This window comes from Larus michahellis, chromosome W, assembly GCF_964199755.1.
Source record: "Larus michahellis chromosome W, bLarMic1.1, whole genome shotgun sequence".
NCBI classification, from domain to species: Eukaryota; Metazoa; Chordata; class Aves; order Charadriiformes; family Laridae; genus Larus; species Larus michahellis.
The window spans coordinates 25,123,983-25,142,696 of NC_133929.1; the positions used below are offsets into that span (position 1 = coordinate 25,123,983).

At 44.3% G+C, this 18,714-nt stretch overlaps 1 protein-coding gene across 7 annotated transcripts in view; it reads right to left on the reverse strand.

The window, feature by feature from the left end:
- The window catches only part of LOC141735427 (protein Hook homolog 3-like), a 126,823-nt gene that overhangs the window by 75,802 nt on the left and 32,307 nt on the right, over positions 1-18,714 (reverse strand). For 4 of the 7 annotated variants that reach the window (XM_074568155.1, XM_074568154.1, XM_074568157.1 and 1 more), the window contains exon 4: positions 9,889-9,939. In XM_074568155.1, coding sequence (XP_074424256.1) covers positions 9,889-9,939 — 51 coding nt within the window. Of the gene's footprint in view, positions 1-2,975; positions 3,109-9,888; positions 9,940-18,714 lie in introns of all 7 variants that reach the window. The other 3 variants (XM_074568153.1, XM_074568152.1, XM_074568151.1) reach the window with 1 other exon arrangement.

Sequence of the window (18,714 nt, forward strand, 5' to 3'; positions counted from 1 at the left end):
ATACTTAAGCAACCTGGACATACATAAGTCCATGGGTACCTATGGGATGCATGATGAGGGCTGAGGGAGCTGGCTGATATCATTAAGAGACCACTCTTGATAATCTTTGATCAGTCATGGTGACTGGAAGAAGTGCCTGAGGACTGGAGGAAAACAAATGCCCCTCCTATCTTCAAGAAGGGCAAGAAGGAGGACCCAGGGAACTACAGGCCGGTCAGCCTCACCTCCATCCCTGTGAAGGTGATGGAGCAGCTAATCCTGGGAACCATTTCCAGGCACATGAAAGACAAGAAAATCATCAGGATTAGTCAGCATGCCTTCACCAAGGGGAAGTCATGCTTGACCAACTTGATAAACTTCTGTGATGAAATGACTGGCCTGGTGGATGAGGGGAGAGCAGTGGATTCTGACTACCTTGATTTGAGTAAGGCCTTTGACACTGTCTCCCATAAGATCCTCTTAGAGAAGCTGTATGGGCTGTATGAGCAGACACTGAGGTGGGTTGAAAACTGGCTGAATGGCTGGGCCCAGAGGGTAGTGATCAGTGGCACAAAGTCTAGTTGGACACCAGCGACTAGCGGTATACCCCAGGGGTCAATACTGGGTCCAGTCCTGTTCAACATCTTCATTAATGATCTGGATGATGGGGCAGAGTGTACCCTCAGCAAGTTTGCTGGTGACACAAAAGTGGGAGGAGTGGCTGATACGCCAGAGGGTCATGCTGTCATCCAGAGGGATTTTGACAGACTGGAGAAATGGGCTGACAGGAACCTCATGAAGTTCAACAAGGGGAAGGGCAAAGCCCTGCACGTGGAGAGGAACAACCCCAGGCACCAGTGCATGCTGGGGGCCACCCAGTTGGAAAGCAGCTTGGCAGAAAAGGACCTGGGGGTCCTGGTGGACACCAGATTGAACATGAGCCAGCAATGTGCCTGTATTGGGTCTGGTTGAGATAGAGTTAACTTTCCTCATAGTGCTGTGCTTTGTATTTGTAGCTAGAACAGTGTTGATAACACACCGATGTTTTGGCTACTGCTGAGCAGTGCTCCCACAGCATCAAGGCTGTCTCTCCAAACTCCCCCCACAAAGGCCAGCAGGCTGGAGGTGGGCAAGAGATTGGGAGGGGACATAGACAGGACAGCTGACCCAAAGTGACCAAAGAGATATTCCATACCATATGATGTCATGTTCAGCAATAAAATCTAAGGGAAAAGAGGAAGAGGAGGGGGCATTCATTATTAAGGTGTTTGTCTTCTGAAGCAACCACTACACATACTGAGGCCCTACTTCCCAGGAAGTGGCTGGACATTGCCTGCTGATGGGAAGTAGAGAATAATATTTTTGTTGTTTGTTTCCTTTGCGTCTGTGAGTGGCCTTTGCCTTTTTTATTAAACTGCCTTTATCTCGACTCACGGGTTTTTAATCATATTCTCTCCCCCCTGTCTCACTGAGGACGGGAGTGACAGAGTGGCTTGGTGGGCACCTGGCGGCAGCAAAAAGGGTAAATGGTATCCTGGGCTGCATTAGGATGAGTGTTTCTAGCAGGTCGAGGGAGGCAATCCTTCCTCTTTATTCAGCACTGGTGAGGCCACACCTGGAGTCCTGTGCCCAGTTCTGGGCTCCTTGGTACATGAGAGATATGGAGCTACTGGGAGTCCTACGAAGGGCCGCAAAGATGATTAAGGGACTGGAGTATCTCTCCTATGAGGAAAGGCTGAGAGAGCTGGGACTGCTTATTCTAGAGAAGAGAAGGCTCAGGGAGGAATCTCATCAATGTATATAAATGCGTGAAGGGAAGGTGAAAACAAGATGAATCCAGGCTCTTTCCAGTGGTATCCGATGACAGGACAAGAGGCAATGGGCACAAATGGAAAAACAGGAGGTTCTGTCTGAACAGCAGGAAACACTTTTTTACTGTGAGGGTGACTGAGCACTGGAACAGGTTGCCCGGAGAGGTTGTGTCATCTCCATACTTGGAGATGTTCGAAAGCCGTCTGGACATGATCCTGGGCAACCGTCTCTAGGTGGCCCTGCTTGAGCAAGGGCATTGGACCAGATGGCCTCCAGAGGTCCCTTCCAACCTCAACCATTACGTGATTCTGTGATTTTAAACGTTCTGAATAACTGTTTGGATTTTTACCTTAATCTGACTTGAGTTAAACATAATTTAAGGGAACTGGATCATAATAAGACATCACACACCCAAGGATGCAACAAGGGCCCTGGAACACCTTAAGAAATGCTTTAACCACCCAGCAAATCTTCTGCCATATATGGAGAGAAACAGAATGGGTCTCCACTTTACTTGTGTAGGTCAGATAAAGAACTGGCACCACAGAAGCCAGAGGAGATAGAAGTGTTTTCCAATAACTGCTGAGGTGGGATTCATTAGCTTAAATATAGGCCTCTAGTGACACTTTAGATGTCCTTGGGATATCCTGCCTGGCCTCCAGCTACTGGTGCAGAAGGGCACAGTCTCCCATACTCCAGTGCTAAGCATGTGCAGAAGTCTCTGAAACCCTAGTGTCTCAGTTTTCAGTAGATGGCACCTGGTGACAACAAAGGCTCTCTGACATGCAGTGAGATATTGGGATACATTCCTGAACCCATGGATCACAGTGAAGGACGTGTAAATCACATTTGTTGATTCTTCACTTCACAGAGCTAACTCACACATGAATAGTTAAAGGTTGGGGACAAGACTTTTCATTTGCGAAGTCCCTTTTCAGCTCAGGGAACCCAAACTAAAAATATGCATGTTGAAAGCAAAACCAATCGCACGTTTCCAGCCTGCAAACTTAGTAAAGTTCATAATATAACAAAACTTATTGTCTGTAAAATAAAGTAGTGCTATGATTTAGAAAAAGTAAATTTGTCTCTCGTAGCAACCTATCATTTTCCCTCAGTGATTTAAAAAGCAAGTTAGATTTTCATTAACTGCCCTGGAAGCAAAACATACTTTCAAAATTTAATACCTTGCTTCTGTTCACAATTCACAGCACATCCCAAAATAAGCTGAAGCATTCTCCCAAGCTCTGCAGCATCAGAGTGCTCTCCAATCAGGTTAACATCAGGAAGAGTGAAGTCGTTAATCTGTTGCCCTAGAATCTGCATACATATGCACATCACTATATATACATACACATACATTACAAAATAGAAAGATGATTCAGAGGCAACAGGAAGCACGTACTCTAATTTGGCATAGTTTTCAAATCCATCTTTAAAACAAACTAAAAAAATTGCACCAGCTCATATACATATTTCAAAATATAAAACTATCCCATATCACTTAACACAACTGATATTTTGGAAAGCTGTCTCAACTAATAACAAAGTATTAGTTTCAAACTTATCAAGAACAAGATTTGTTCTTCCAGGTAAGGAATCAACAGCACTCGATGAATTAATTATTTTTATTAATTCTTTTCATTAAAAAAAATCTAATGCCTAAAAGCTTTCCATCTGGAATAAAGTAAGTCTGAATTTCTAAATCATACCATTGCAAAGTCAGAAGTTAAATGTTTTACTTCAATAAAAAACATCTAGCATAAATGGACAACAAATCTCAGTTTGTAAAACACTTGGTCTAACAGTTTTGTAGGTCTAATCTAAGGATACTTAGTATGTTCAGAGCCAAAACAACTAGTTCCTCATCCATGAGAAAAGGACCTGACCTAGTGGTACAACATGCAATTAAAGAGAGCAAATGTAAATACAAAAAGAATTAAGAGAAAGAAAGCATGAGAGGGTGAGAGAGAGAAGGCACCCATGCAAGAGGGGGCGGGGGGGGGATAGAAACTGTGAGAGAGGTGGTGAGGGCAAGAGAGTCAGAGTGAGAGAGAAGGTGAGGGAGAGAAGGCAAGAGAGGGAGCAAAAAGGTGAGAGAAGGGGTGAGAAGGAGACTAATGTTGTCCCAAAACTCATGGGATCGTTTACCCGGTGTGCAAGCCAATAATACACCAGAGTCGAGGTATTAGCTATTTATTAGCAGTTCTGTGCAGAAAAGGGTGCTAGGGGGTATCTCCGCAAAGCTAGCACACCCAGCATTGAAACAATCATGCATTTATACATTGTAAATTAGCATAATTAACACATTCATCGCTTATCAACTTTTTACTGGTGCTCATAATTCCTTATCTTGAAGCTGATTGGTGTAAAGTGTCCTCATCTTCAATTAAAGGTACAGCGTCTCTTAATTTTACTGCACAGGCTCAGTGGGTGAGGGTCTTCAAGTGGAGGCGAGTACCCTAACTTCTAGAGGAGTGGTTCTCATATTATAATTAGTCAGGTTCACCTACAGGGCACATTTCATGCGGTATAGCCAAGTTTCTTGGGCAATCAGCCCACTGAAGTTTCTGGTACCTGGTTTTAGGTCCGGTTGTTCCTTCTATCCCATTGTCTTGTCAAGAATCATTTACCCAAATGATTTACAGAGTTAGAATCATAGAGGTTTCGATATCACTAAGAGCAGGCAAGAAGGAGTGAAAGAGGGAAGGCAAGAGAGAGAAAGGGAGTAAGAGAGAAGGGGAGGGAGAGCTAGGAAGAGAAGGTAGGCGAGAGAGAGAAGGTGGGCTAGAGAGCTCGAGTGCAGGCAAGTGAGTGAGAGGGAGATATGTGGTGAGAGAGAGGGCACATGGAAGTGAGAGAGGGTGAGAGAGAGAGGAGGTGGATAGGCAGGAGAGAGGGTGAGAGAGAGAGGGTGCGCAAGTGGCAGAATGAGAGCAATCGAGAAGGTGATTGAGTCAGAAACAAGGCAAAAGACAGGAGGTGAGCAAGTGAGAATGTGAGTGAGAGAGATGGTGAGAGGGGAAGAGAAAAGGTGAGAGATGTAGAGGGTGAGCAAGAGAAATATACAGGAAGAGAAGGGGGAGCAAGAGAGAGGGGGAAAGAGAAAAAGGGGAGGAAGGGAGATAGGGGAAGGGAGAGGGTGTGAAGGAAGAGGGAGAGGGTGAGAGTGAAGAAGGGAGAGAGAGGGGTAGGGAGAGGGGAAAAGGAGGGGGGATGTGAACAGGGGGATGGGACACGGGAAAGGGTGCAACAGGAGAAGCAAGAGAGGGGGGAAATGAGGTGAGGGAAGTGAGAGAGGAGAAGTTAGAGGAGGGGAAATTAATGAAGAGGGGAAGCGAGAGGTGGAGGGAATGGGGGGAGAGATAGTGAAAGTGGGGGCAGAAGGATGTGCATGAGCAAGAGAGAGCACATGAGAGTGCAAGAGAGAATGAGCAAAAGTGTGAGCCACATAACATTAGTGCAAGCAAGTACAAGAATGCCCATGAACGATAAAGCAAACAAGAATATAAGTTGTCTCTAAGAAAACCAAGAAAAACACAGGAGAATTTTTGGAAAATGCTTTGCAATTAGAAAGACTTTACGTTAATGATTATCTGTAGAAGTAATTAAACATTTCTGCTAGTCTTCTGCAAGCTTTCAGGGAGCTGAAAATATGAATATATAATGTGCAATTAAACACAATTCTGAAACTTTAATTGTAGACAAAAAGAAACTGCCCATTCTAAAGAAGGTTTAATAGAGAAACAATAACCACAGAAGGAATCACTCATTTATATTCTGAATATTGATTTTGCTTAATATGCAGAGCAGGTCAAGGTATTCATGAAAATTGTTGAACAGATGTATAAATCAAGTTGTTGAAAAGTTTCCAGGATTGGGCTTTGGAGGAATCATGAGGTGGTTGGGGATTGTTTGTTTGGATTTGTTTGTTTTTTAAGGACTTGCTCAAAGAATGAACACAGACACTACTAAAAATCTGACTATTTTTAAGACTTGAGGTCCACTTTTCTATTAAAATAAGAATTCTATGGAAGCATCAAGTACAACAGAAAATGTTACCATTATAGAAAATGAAACAATGAAATCAAACATAGCATTCTTTGAATGGTCTAAGTTGATTCACATTTACATTTCAACTTGTATTGCCTGTATTTTTAATGCAATGCTGGTTTTTCTATTAATGATAATACAGTTGCTTTGTAAAAGTTGTTGGGAGGAGCTGAAGAGGTATATTAGCTTGTACCATAAAGAAGTGGGGAAAGCGAAGAAGAAAATTTAGGATTATGAAATAAATGTAACGGACAATTTTAATACTGCAGCAAAACTCAATGTGATATACAACAAAAGGAAGGTTAGGAGGTTAGGCTCCATAATAAATGTCCTGTGATGAAAGCAGACACCTTTCATTTATTTGAGGAAAATAAATAATAGAATATTTTACAGAAAGAATTAAAGTTTGGATTCCAAAGCAGCAAGATTTCAGGGGCCTCCTTTAGCTTGTTGTTCTTCCATATTATAATAGACAAGACAATCAGTGTAGGACAGCTATTGAGAGATTGTTCTCTTGAAAGCAACAAATTATGATGTTGCTCTAAAATGAAATAAATTGTCATAAAAAACTTTTCAAATATTTTTAGTTGCACCAGGTAAAATCCAAGCATTTTTCTCACCTATACTGTGTAAAAGGGCTTTTCCAGAGGCAGGGGGGAAGACCCTGGTAACAAAAGTATAAATAGGGCTAGTAGCAGAATCAAGTACATCTCTGCTGTTGCTAAAATCATCAGCAGGAGGTGTGTGAGTGTGTGTCATGCTTAGCACACTTATAGATGTAATTTATATTTATACAATTTAGTAAATCAATCGCTATTGCCTGTCAGTTGCTGACTTAGTAAGGTAATAAAGTTGTCATATCAGACTCCTAACAATCATATATACCAACTAGCTGTACTCATTAATTCAGAAGCTATAAAGAAACTGTTCTTTAGTATTATTCAAAGAAAAGATATCTGCCAAAAGACTATAATGAAAGATCCTTTTAAACTTTAAATGAAAAGTCAAAGTAGTTACAGACTTTGGGCACTGGTACAATTATAAGGACACATACTGAAAAACTTATGTCAAAAACCACAAAAGTCTAATTCTAAAATGTATTTATGTCCTTCTGATAAGGTCAGCTATGATCAGATAAGTCAGGACATAAAACATCAATTCTCAAAATGGTGACCTCAGCATGGGTATTCAGCACTTGGAAGGGGTGACCATTTACTGAATACGGACTTATGAATCTAAGGTAGTCAGTTTTTTTAGAAAATAACTGTTTGTTCTAAAGCACTTCACTGTATTTGCAGTCATCTTCCTCATAGTATTTATAAGAAGTGAATATTGTTTCTTGGGACGAGCAACATCCCCATGCAATGAACATGAATAAACAGACTATATATCATACTGTGCTAACCAATTTACTACAAAACATCACTCAAACTAGATGCAAATTTTAGAGCTGAAGGTTCAACACTGAAAAATACTTTGTCATTTGCAGAGACTCATCTTTAAATTTGCGTAATACCCTCCTATATAACAGAGTGGGCAGTCTCTAACACTCAAGAATTAAAACATTTTAATTCAAAAATTACAATGAGGAGATAGTACAAGTGCTCTTTCCTCCTCCTCTTCCCAGGGAAGGGGGAGAGAAAGAAGCAGTCTTTAGTTGGAACAGAGGAGAAAAATCAGAGGCACTGTTTAAGGCCATCACCAAAAGAGAGTCAGTATCAAAAATGTCTCCTGTTTGTATTTCAAAATTTAAATATCACATTAATGTGGAAGCTCTGACAGAATATTTGCACCAGGAACATGAGGAACATGACCTCCCTTCAGGGAAGGCATCAGAGCCAGCTGAGCCTCAACCAACTGTCCACATGAAGAAGATAAGAAGGGTGACAGTTACTGGAGGCTCTCTCCTGCAGGGGATGGAGGTGTCCATCTGCAGACCTGACTTGATGTCTTGGCAGGTTTGTTGCTTGCCAGAGACTCATGTCTCTGAGGGGAACAGAGGTGTTCTACTCAATCCCTCCAGTGAGGGAAGAAGGCTCAGGTATGAGTGGATGCACACAGAAGGTCAAAACCTGATGTTGCAGGCAGGGCTTTCATTTTTATGACCACGAGACCCACTTTGAGGAATGACGACTGCTGAGCAGGTACAGGATCCATCTGACAAAATGGAGCAAAAAGAGTCTTTGCCAATAGTCTCACTGAGATAGTGAAGAGGACTTTTAAGTTAGGTATGTCAGGGAAGGATTACCATAACCTGAAGTCATGGCATGGGGGACAGTATGATGGGAAAGGCACAGAGAAGTGGGGGGCTAGCTCATATGACTGAAGTGCTGCCACGGATGCTCTATGCAAAGGAGCAGCTTGAATGCATGGAACTTTGCCTTGGAATGAGTGATAAGTCATCAGGCACCTGTTGGTCAAGATGAGCAGACAGATCAACACAGGTGACATTGTGGTAGGTGTCTGCTACAGACAGCCTGATTGCGAAGAGGAAGTATATGAAGCCTCTTTTAGAAAGCAAAAAGCAGCCTCATAATCACAGGCCCTGGTACTGTGAGACTTAAACCACACAGATATCTGCTGGAAGGGCAACATATCTAGATGCAAGCAATCCAGGAGATTTTTAGAGTGTAGTGAAAACAATTTTATTGATGCAGATGACTGATGAACCAGCTAGGGGAGATGTTCTCCTGGATCTGTTACTTACAAACAAGGAAAAACTGTTAAGTGATGTGAAAGTCAAGGGTAGACTTGGTTGCAGTGACAAAAAAATGGTGGAGCTAAAAATCCTGACAGAAATTAAAAAGAGAAATAGAAGAATCACAGCCCTGGAATTCAGGAGAACAGATTTCAGCTTGTTCAGGTATTTGTTTCCAGGGAGACTGCCCCGGAAGGCAAAGGGGCCCAGGACAGCTGATTGGTCTTCAAGGACAATCTTCTCAAAGCACAGCAAATGTCCATTCCAACATGTAAGATGCTGAGCAAGCATGGAAGGCCACTATGGATGAACAGGGAACTCATTGATGTACTTTAGGAAGGTAGAATGTACTTTTTAAAAGGTAAAATATATTTTAGAAGGTAGAATCTCTCATTAAGAATAAAGAACTGTAAAAAGGTCACAAGGCCCTGTGAAACCAGACACTTAATATAAACAATAAATGCCTTACTAATGAATATACCCTTGAAGAAGAACAGAAGGCTGATAATAAGGAACATCCCACCACAGGAGGTGCCGAAACCGGCTGAAAACCAGACAGCTGCTGGAGAACCTGGTGGGCAACAAGTTGAACAGGAAGTAGCAGTGTGTCCTTGCAGCCAAGAAGGCCAATCATATATTAGCAAGAACATAGCCAACGCATCATGGGAAGTGATTCTTCCTCTCTATTCAGCATTTGTGAGACTACACCTGGAGTCCTGTGTCTAGTTCTGGGCTCCTCAGTGAAAGATGGATATGGATATACTGTAATGAGTCCAGTGGGGGCCACCAAGATGATCGGGGGGCTGGAGCATGTGATGTACAAGAAAAAGCTGAGAGATCTGTGTTTGTTCAGCCTTGAGAAGAGAAGGCTCGGGTGAGATTTTTATTGCTGTCTAAAACTACCTAATGGGAGGGTGTAGAGAAGATGCACAGTGATAGGATGAAAGGCAACAGACACAAGTTGCAACAGAGGAAATTCTGATTTGATATAAGGAAAAACCTTTTTCCCCATGAGGGTGGTTAAATGATGGAACTCCAGCCCAGAGAGGCTGTGGGATCTCCATCTTTGGAGGTATTCAAGCCTCAACTGGAGAAGGCCCTGAGCAACCAGGTCTGCTTTGAGCAGAAGGTTGGATTACATGACCTCTGGAGGTACCTTCCAACATACATGACTGTATGGTAATGTGGGCAATCAATTTTGAGAGAACTAACACATGAGAACAGGCTAGAAAACTCCTTGAGTGCCCAACACTGAAAAAGTCCAGACCTAATAAATCAGTAGACTATATTGTACATTGAAGAGAATAACAAAAGAAAAGTGAACGTAGATTACTTAAGACTGCTCTTACCTCATGGTTATAATTCAGTATCCCTTTTAAAATTTTCTTCAAGTTGCTTACCTATGACAGGAAGAGGAAGGAAATATGTTAAAAATGCAGGGAACACCTAAATAGATGATAAGTTACACAAATACTATATGGCCGAAGAGTAGAAAATCACACAAAAAAACCCTCCCAGACCCCACCATCAAGAATCACGCAATATACATCTATTTAAGTTCCCGTGAGAATTTCTGTCTGAACGGTTTAAATTAGCATAAAGTAAGTTATGCAGCGGTCCCTTGTGATCACATTTCTAGATGGTATCACAAGTTCACATGGAACAATGGAACCCAATTAAGTCTATAAAAAGACCATCACCCCCCCCCCCGAAAATTACACACCACATTGTCTTGGATGGGTTTTAGATCAGACACTATGATTTTCTAAAAGTTTTCTCTAGAGTACTTGTTTATCTTCAGATATTTAAAAAATAAAATTTTCTTTTCCTCTCTGCTTTTCTTGAAATATCCTGGTGAATCTTCTTACTCTCTAGAAACATACACCTCCAAGCCAAAACCCTTAATAAGCTCATATTTCACTGCTCAGTCATACTCTTTCCTCTCTAAGATACAGAAATATTTTTTTTCATGTTTGCATTAATTATTTCTACTGGTTCCTACATTTTTTCATTCCAAATCTATGACTTCTTTACAATTACATGACTTCCTTACAATAATCAAGACAAAATTCCACATTTCTTGGCAGCGTCTTCAATCCCATGCAAAGATAACTAGTGTAACACTTGCACAACCAACGCCAAAGTTAAATTCCATATAAGCAGGAGGCTTATATTTGTGCCAGATTTCTCTAGTACTGAAGGGTTTCAGCTCACTTTCTGCTGAAAATTCATTTATAACAAGTATCCAATAGAGCATGTATTAAAAATTATGAAGATACTGTATGGATCTCATAGGTTATATTTAGAATAAAAAAATCTTCTGGTTGAAAATAACTTCTACAGATTCTTAGCCTATTAGTGTCATAAAGTATTTAGCAAAGAATTTAAACAATGGAAGCAATGTGTTATCTCATTTGACAGGAAGTTTAAATAAATAACTTCTGTAAAGACTTTCTGAAGAGGGATGAAGAGAATGGTTAGAAAGTTGAATTTTCCTGGGTAATCATGTCCCAGTTCAATTCATCTTATCTCAGACCTAAATAGCATACTGTCCTATGACAAAGTTTTACGCTACAGGTGATTACACTTCACAAGATGCATACTACTGACAACATCATACAAGTTGTGACATGAAATGCAAAACTATAACAGAGGGAGGAGGGAGGGGAAATAAAACAGAATGCCCAAACTTTTACTTTCTTTAGAACAAGAGATATTAATATATATAATAAACTTTTGACATTGGACAGCCTCTTTAAGTTATGTATCTTCCAAAAAGATATGAGAACACACAACAGAAAATAAATTAGGAAGCACTATACTGATATTCAAGGACAAATTATGAACTCCAGCATAGCCAAAATGAGACCTGCTGAAAGCTAAACTGTTTCTCTCCAAAGAAAAGTTCAAGAATGCAACAGGCTATTCATCCCAAAAGATAAAGGAGAGCCCTGAACTTAAAAATAGTTATACTGAAACATTCACCTAAACATCTAAAAAGACATACCAAACACTCTGGCAAACTAAGGTAAGAAATAGAGATGCTACATGACAATCTGCAGACAACAGCTGTTCCTGTAGCTCTTTTAATTGGATGTACACAAATCATTAGTTTATCTCCAGGTTTAACCCCCCTCTCCTGCCATCAAACACACCATTTTTGGTCTAAGAACTTCAAAAATTTCCTAGATGACTGCCAAATGGTCCAGGCCCCACAACCTCTCTCAGTGATCATGCATTGTCATAACCAAAGTCTACAGCACATTTAAGAATTATATCAATTGATTTTCATACCATTGCAAATAATACTGTGTTGACTGGGATATCAGTTTCAAACTTGATTCATTAAAAACCTTCCAGTTTGTAATTTGCTTCAGGCTGCTGCAGAAAGTACCGCAGAAAACAATGGGCTGTGTTTCTCCTCTATCTTCTTACTGCACTACTTTGCAGTTTTAGTTTCCTGCTCTGTTTAGTTTGCCATTCCCTCCCCTACATCCACCTGGTAACTTCTAGGCTGACTCCATATTAGAACAAACATGATAGATAATAAGCAAATAACAGTCATTTCAATATCTGATAAATATTACCCAGTAACAGATGTGTACAAGGCTTAGTATCCAATTAGTGTGTAAAATCTGCACCTAATTAAGCATATTCCAATCAATGCCAAGAGTGTCAAAGACCACCAATGGGAAACTTGAATGGGCATTGATGTAATATATAATTGTACTGGGGGGAAATGGTTGGGGGTTGTTGTCCCATCCCCCCTCCTCCACAATGCAACTGTGACCCCCCCGCTGCACTCTAAAGGATGTTCATGTGTGGACCTCTGCAACTTCTCTTCCTGGCTGGTCACTGGGGAGAGTTTTCACTTCCTTTCTCTCCCTCTCTATCTCCATGTTTTAATTTGTGCCCATTGCCTCCTGTCCTGTCAGTGGGCATCATGAGAAGAGTCTGGCTCCCTTTTCTTCACTCCCTCCCATCAGGTATTTATATACATTTATAAGTTCTGCTCCCCCCCCCCCCCTCGAGACTTCTCTTCTCCAGGCTGAATAGTCGCAGCTCTCTCAGCCTCTCCTCATAGGAGATAGTGCTCCAGTCCCTTGATCATCTTTGTGGCCCTGTGATGAACTCCAGTAGCTCCATATCCTTCTTGTAATGGGCAGTCCCAAACTAGACATGATAATCCAGATGCAGCCTCACCACTTCGGAGTAGATAAGAAGGTTCACCTCCCTTGACCTGCTGGCAACACTCCTCCTAATGCAGCCCAGGATGCTGTTGACCGCCTTTGCTGCAAGGGCACATTGCTGGCTCATGTTCAACTTGGTGTCCACCAGGACCCCCAGGTCCTTTTCTGCCAAGCTGCTTTCCAGCTGGGTGGCCCATTTCTCCAGCCTGTTCAGGTGTCTTTAGATGACAGCATGACCCTCTGGCGCATTGGCCATTCCTCCCAGTTTTGTGTCACCTGCAAACTTGCTGAGGGTACACTCTGCCCTATCATCCAGATCATTAATGAGGAGGTTAAAGGCTATTGGCCCCAGTATCGACAGGGCCATGTCTGGTGACTTGACTTCAACTGCACTTTGTGCCACTGTTCACAACCCTCTGGGCCTGGTCATTCAGCAAATTTTCAGTCCATGTCACTGTCCATTTATCTAACCTATAATTTGTCAACTTCTCTATGAGGATGTTAAGGGAGACAATGTCAAAGGCTTTACTAAAGTAAAGGAAAACAACACTTACTGCTCTCCCCTCATCCACCAAGCTAGTCACATCACTGTAGAAGGTTATCAGATTGGTCAGGCATGATTTTTCCTTCATAAATCCATGCTGACTACTCCTGATCACCGTCTTGTCTTGGTTCTGGCGGGGATAGGGTTAATTCTCCCCAGGACACAGGTATTCCATGCCATGTGAGCCATGCCCACCCTGAGCTGCCAGGAGAGGGGGCAGGAAGTCGGGCTTGGAGTGGGCTGGGGTGTCCTGGGGTCCGGTGGGTGAGTGGCGGGGAGCGGGGTTCCATAATCGTGTTTGCATATTCCTCTGTCTGTGTTATTGTTGTTGTTTTCTTGTTCCCTTTGCTGTTCTGTTAAACTGCCTTTGTCTCAACCCAAGAGTCTTGCCTTTTTCTTCTGATTCTTCCCGTATTGGGAAGGCCCGAGCGAGCGGCACGAGCGGCACGTGGTTCTTTGTTGCCATCTGAGGCTAAACCATGACAGTCCTTTTTGGCGCCCAACGTGGGGCTCGGAGGGTTGAGATAATGACAGAATCCAACTAGAGCTTGGAAAAATGAATTTGTTGTATGCATTTATTGTATTAGGTAAATAGTCACTGGTCACCATGTTGCTTAGTTTGTTCTCCTGGCTGTGCTATGTAAATTCTTATATGGCTTATGTACTCCCTGCAATGCTGTTTATTGTGTCTGGAAGAGGGATGAGGATTATCATTCTGCTGTCCTGTGCGATATCAGCTTATGATATGATAACATCACTGTTCAGATGGTTATGTTGGGGTGTTTATGTGGTATTGCTGTCCTGTCCGTACCTTGGGCACCGTCTCTCAGAATTTATTAATAATTACACCCAGTCTGTGAGGGAAACAGGGGGGGACACTTTCCCCAGTCATTTTGCCTCCCTTTTCTCCTTCAGGTCAGGTATGACAGCTTTTGAGAATTTTGAATATCCTTGGGATGCTCAAACGAGCATGTTCCTAGTGTTATGTCTGCTGAATATGTTCCAGGTCTTGTTTAGGGTTAAACCACTATTTAAGACTACCACCCAGAGATCTGCCCCGAGGCTGGATAGTCAGGGGTGGCATGGCATGTGGGAGAACATGGGCAGGTACTTGGAGACCTTCTCACCTCCAGTGGTCTGGGACTTCACCCCTGAACAATTACAGGACCCTGATAAAGTGGTAGAATATCTGAAGGGAAAATGCTGTGGCTATTCTAGAGAGGCACAACTCACCGCACTGTGCTGGGCCCTGGCCAGTAGCTACCAGGCACTGCTCAGTGTTATGCAGCACCCTCAGGGGGAAAAGATGAAGACCAGACCGACAGACACTGCGGCTACTGCAAACCCTGCGACAGACACTGCAACTACTGCAACCCCTGCGGCAGACACTGCAGCTACTCCAACCTCGGTGGCAGCCACTGGCACTGAACCAGGGAACCAACCTGTGCCAGTATCAGTTGCCCCTATACAGAAGAAGAAGTACACGAAGAAATCAGTCCGCTTAGTAAGAGATGATGATGAACCAGAGATAATTCCTCGATCCCTATCCTTGAGTGAGCTGCGGGATATGCGAAAAGATTTTAGCCGACTTTCAGGCGAGCACATTGTCACCTGGCTGCTCCGGTGCTGGGATAACGGGGCCAGTAGCCTGGAATTAGAGGGTAGGGAAGCCAGGCAGCTGGGATCCCTGTCTAGGGAAGGCGACATTGACAAGGCAATTGGGAAGAAGACCCAAGCCCTCAGCCTCTGGAAACGACTCCTGTCAGGCGTGAGGGAGAGGTACCCCTTCAGTGAAGATGTTGTATGTCACCCAAGCAAGTGGACTACCATGGAAAGAGGTATCCAGTACCTGAGGGAATTAGCCGTGCGGGAGGTGATTTATTATGACTTGGACGATGCAGACTTACCCACAGACCCTGATGAGGTGTGATGCACAAGGCCCATGTGGCAGAAGTTTGTACGGAGTGCACCATCATCATATGCCAACTCACTGGCAGTAATGGAATGGAAAGGTGAAGAGGGACCAACGGTGGATGAGGTGGCTGGCTGGCCAGCTCCGGCGATATGAAGAAAGTCTCTCTTCCCCCCTTGTCTCAGCTGTGGAGAAACTGTCCCAGAAGGTCCAGCAACTTGAAGAGAATATGTCCTACTCCCCACCTGCACGGGCCAGCATCTCAGCTATTAGGAACAGGCGTTTCCCCACTCAAGAGAGAGAGTACAGAGGGTACACACCACGAGGCACCCTGTGGTTCTACCTGCGGGACCACGGAGAGGACATGAGGAAGTGGGATGGACAACCTACTTGGATCCTGCGGACACGGGTACAGGAGTTGCAAGGAAGGACAACCACAAAAGGGGATCCCTCCAGGAAAAGTGCTGCCCCAGTTTCCAGCGGGCAGTTCCCCAGACAGAGCAGAAGGCCTGATCTTGCTTCTGATCCTCTTGAAGGAACTTCCAAGTCATTTCTGCAAGAAGTGAGTACCGGATACTATGACCAGTATTAGGGGGCCCCTGCCTCCGGCCAGGTGGAGGAAAGGGACAACCGGGTTTATTGGACGGTGTGGATTCGATGGCCTGGCACATCAGACCCCCAGGAGTATAAGGCTCTAGTGGACACGGGTGCACAGTGTACTTTAATACCATCAAGCTATAATGGGGCAGAACCCATTTGTATTTCTGGGGCCACAGGGGGATCCCAAGAGTTGACTGTACTGGAGGCAGAAGTGAGCCTAACTGGGAATGAGTGGCAAAAGCATCCCATTGTGACTGCCCCAGAGGCTCCATGCATCCTTGGTATAGATTACCTCAGGAGAGGGTATTTTAAGGACCCAAAAGGGTACCAGTGGGCCTTTGGCATAGCTGCCTTGGAGATGGAGGAAGTTAAACAGTTGTCTACCTTGCCTGGTCTCTCAGAGGACTCTTCTGTTGTGGGGTTGTTGAGGGTCGAAGAACAGCAGGTGCCGATTGCTACCACAACGGTGCATCGGCGGCAATATCGCACTAACCGAGACTCTCTGATTCCCATCCATGAGCTGATCCGTCAACTAGAGGTTCAAGGAGTGATCAGCAAGACTCACTCACCCTTTAACAGTCCCATATGGCCGGTGCGAAAATCTAATGGAGAGTGGAGGCTAACTGTAGACTATCGTGGTCTGAATGAAGTCACGCCACCGCTGAGTGCTGCCGTGCCGGACATGCTAGAACTCCAGTACGAACTGGAGTCCAAGGCAGCCAAGTGGTATGCCACAACTGATATAGCGAATGCATTTTTCTCAATTCCCTTGGCAGCAGAGTGCAGGCCACAGTTTGCTTTCACTTGGAGGGGCATCCAGTACAACTGGAATCGACTGGTGGAAACACAGCCCCACCATTTGCCATGGACTGGTCCAGACTGCACTGGAACAGGGTGAAGCTCCAGAACATCTGCAGTACATTGATGACATCATCGTATGGGGAAACACAGCAGAAGAAGTTTTTGAGAAAGGGAATAAAAGAGTCCAAATCCTTCTGAAAGCTGGTTTTGCCATAAAACGAAGTAAAGTCAAGGGACCTGTGCAGGAGATCCAGTTTTTAGGAATAAAATGGCAAGATGGATGCCATCAGATCCCAATGGATGCGATCAACAAAATAGCAGCTATGTCTCCACCAACTAGTAAAAAGGAAACACAAGCTTTCTTAGGCATTGTGGGTTTTTGGAGGATGCATATCCGAGATTACAGTCAAATTGCAAGCCCTCTGTATCAAGTCACCCAGAAGAAGAATGATTTTAAATGGGGTCCTGAGCAACGACAAGCTTTTGAACAAATCAAACAGGAAATAGTCCATGCAGTGGCCCTGGGGCCAGTCCAGGTGGGACAAGATGTTAAAAACGTGCTCTACACCGCAGCCGGGGAGAACGGCCCTACCTGGAGCCTCTGGCAGAAAGCACCAGGGGAGACTCGAGGTCGACCCCTGGGGTTTTGGAGTCGGGGATACAGAGGATCCGAAGCCCGCTACGCTCCAACAGAAAAGGAGATATTGGCAGCATATGAAGGGGTTCGAGCTGCTTCGGAAGTAGTTGGTACAGAAGCACAGCTCCTCTTAGCACCTCGACTGCCGGTGCTGGGTTGGATGTTCAAAGAAAGGGTCCCCACCACACATCATGCAACTGATGCTACATGGAGCAAGTGGATTGCACTGATCACACAGCGAACTCGAATGGGAAACCCCAGTCGCCCAGGAATTCTGGAAGTGATCATGGACTGGCCAGAAGGCAAGGATTTCAGAATGTCACCAGAGGAGGAGGTGACGCGTGCGGAAGAGGCCCCACCATATAATAAACTGCCAGAAAATGAGAAGAAATATGCCCTGTTCACTGATGGGTCCTGCCGTATTGTGGGAAAGCATCGAAAGTGGAAGGGTGCTGTGTGGAGTCCTACACGACAAGTTGCAGAAGCCAGTGAGGGACAGGGTGAATCGAGCCAGTTTGCAGAGGTGAAAGCCATTCAGCTGGCTTTGGACATTGCTGAGCGAGAAAAATGGCCAGTACTTTATCTCTACACTGACTCATGGATGGTGGCAAATGCTCTGTGGGGGTGGCTACAGCAGTGGAAGCAGGGCAACTGGCAGCGCAGAGGCAAACCCATCTGGGCTGCTGAACTGTGGGAAGATATTGCTGCCCAGATAGAGAATCTGGTTGTGAAAGTACACAACATAGATGCCCATGTGCCCAAGAATCGGGCCACGGAGGAACATCAGAACAACCAGCAGGTGGATCGGGCTGCTAGGATTGAAGTGGCTCAGGTGGATCTGGACTGGCAACATAAGGGTGAACTATTCATAGCTCGGTGGGCCCATGACTCCTCAGGCCATCAAGGGAGAGATGCGACATATAGATGGGCTCGTGACTGAGGGGTGGACTTGACCATGGACACTATTGCACAGGTCATCCATGAATGTGAGACATGCGCTGCAATCAAACAAGCCAAGTGGTTGAAGCCTCTTTGGTATGGAGGACGATGGCTGAAATATAAATATGGGGAGGCCTGGCAGATTGATTGTATCACACTGCCACAAACCCGTCAAGGCAAGCGCTATGTGCTCACAATGGTGGAAGCAACCACTGGATGGCTGGAAACATACCCTGTGCCCCATGCCACTGCCCGGAACACTATCCTGGGCCTTGGAAAACAAGTCCTGTGATGACATGGTACCCCAGAGAGAATTGAGTCGGACAACGGGACTCATTTCCGAAACAGCCTCATAGACACCTGGGCCAAAGAGCATGGTATCGAGTGGGTATATCACATCCCCTGTCACGCACCAGCCTCTGGGAAGATAGAACGATACAATGGACTGTTAAAAACTACACTGAGAGCAATGGGTGGTGGGACTTTAAAATATTGGGATGCACATTTAGCAAAAGCTACCTGGCTAGTTAACACCAGGGGATCTACCAATCA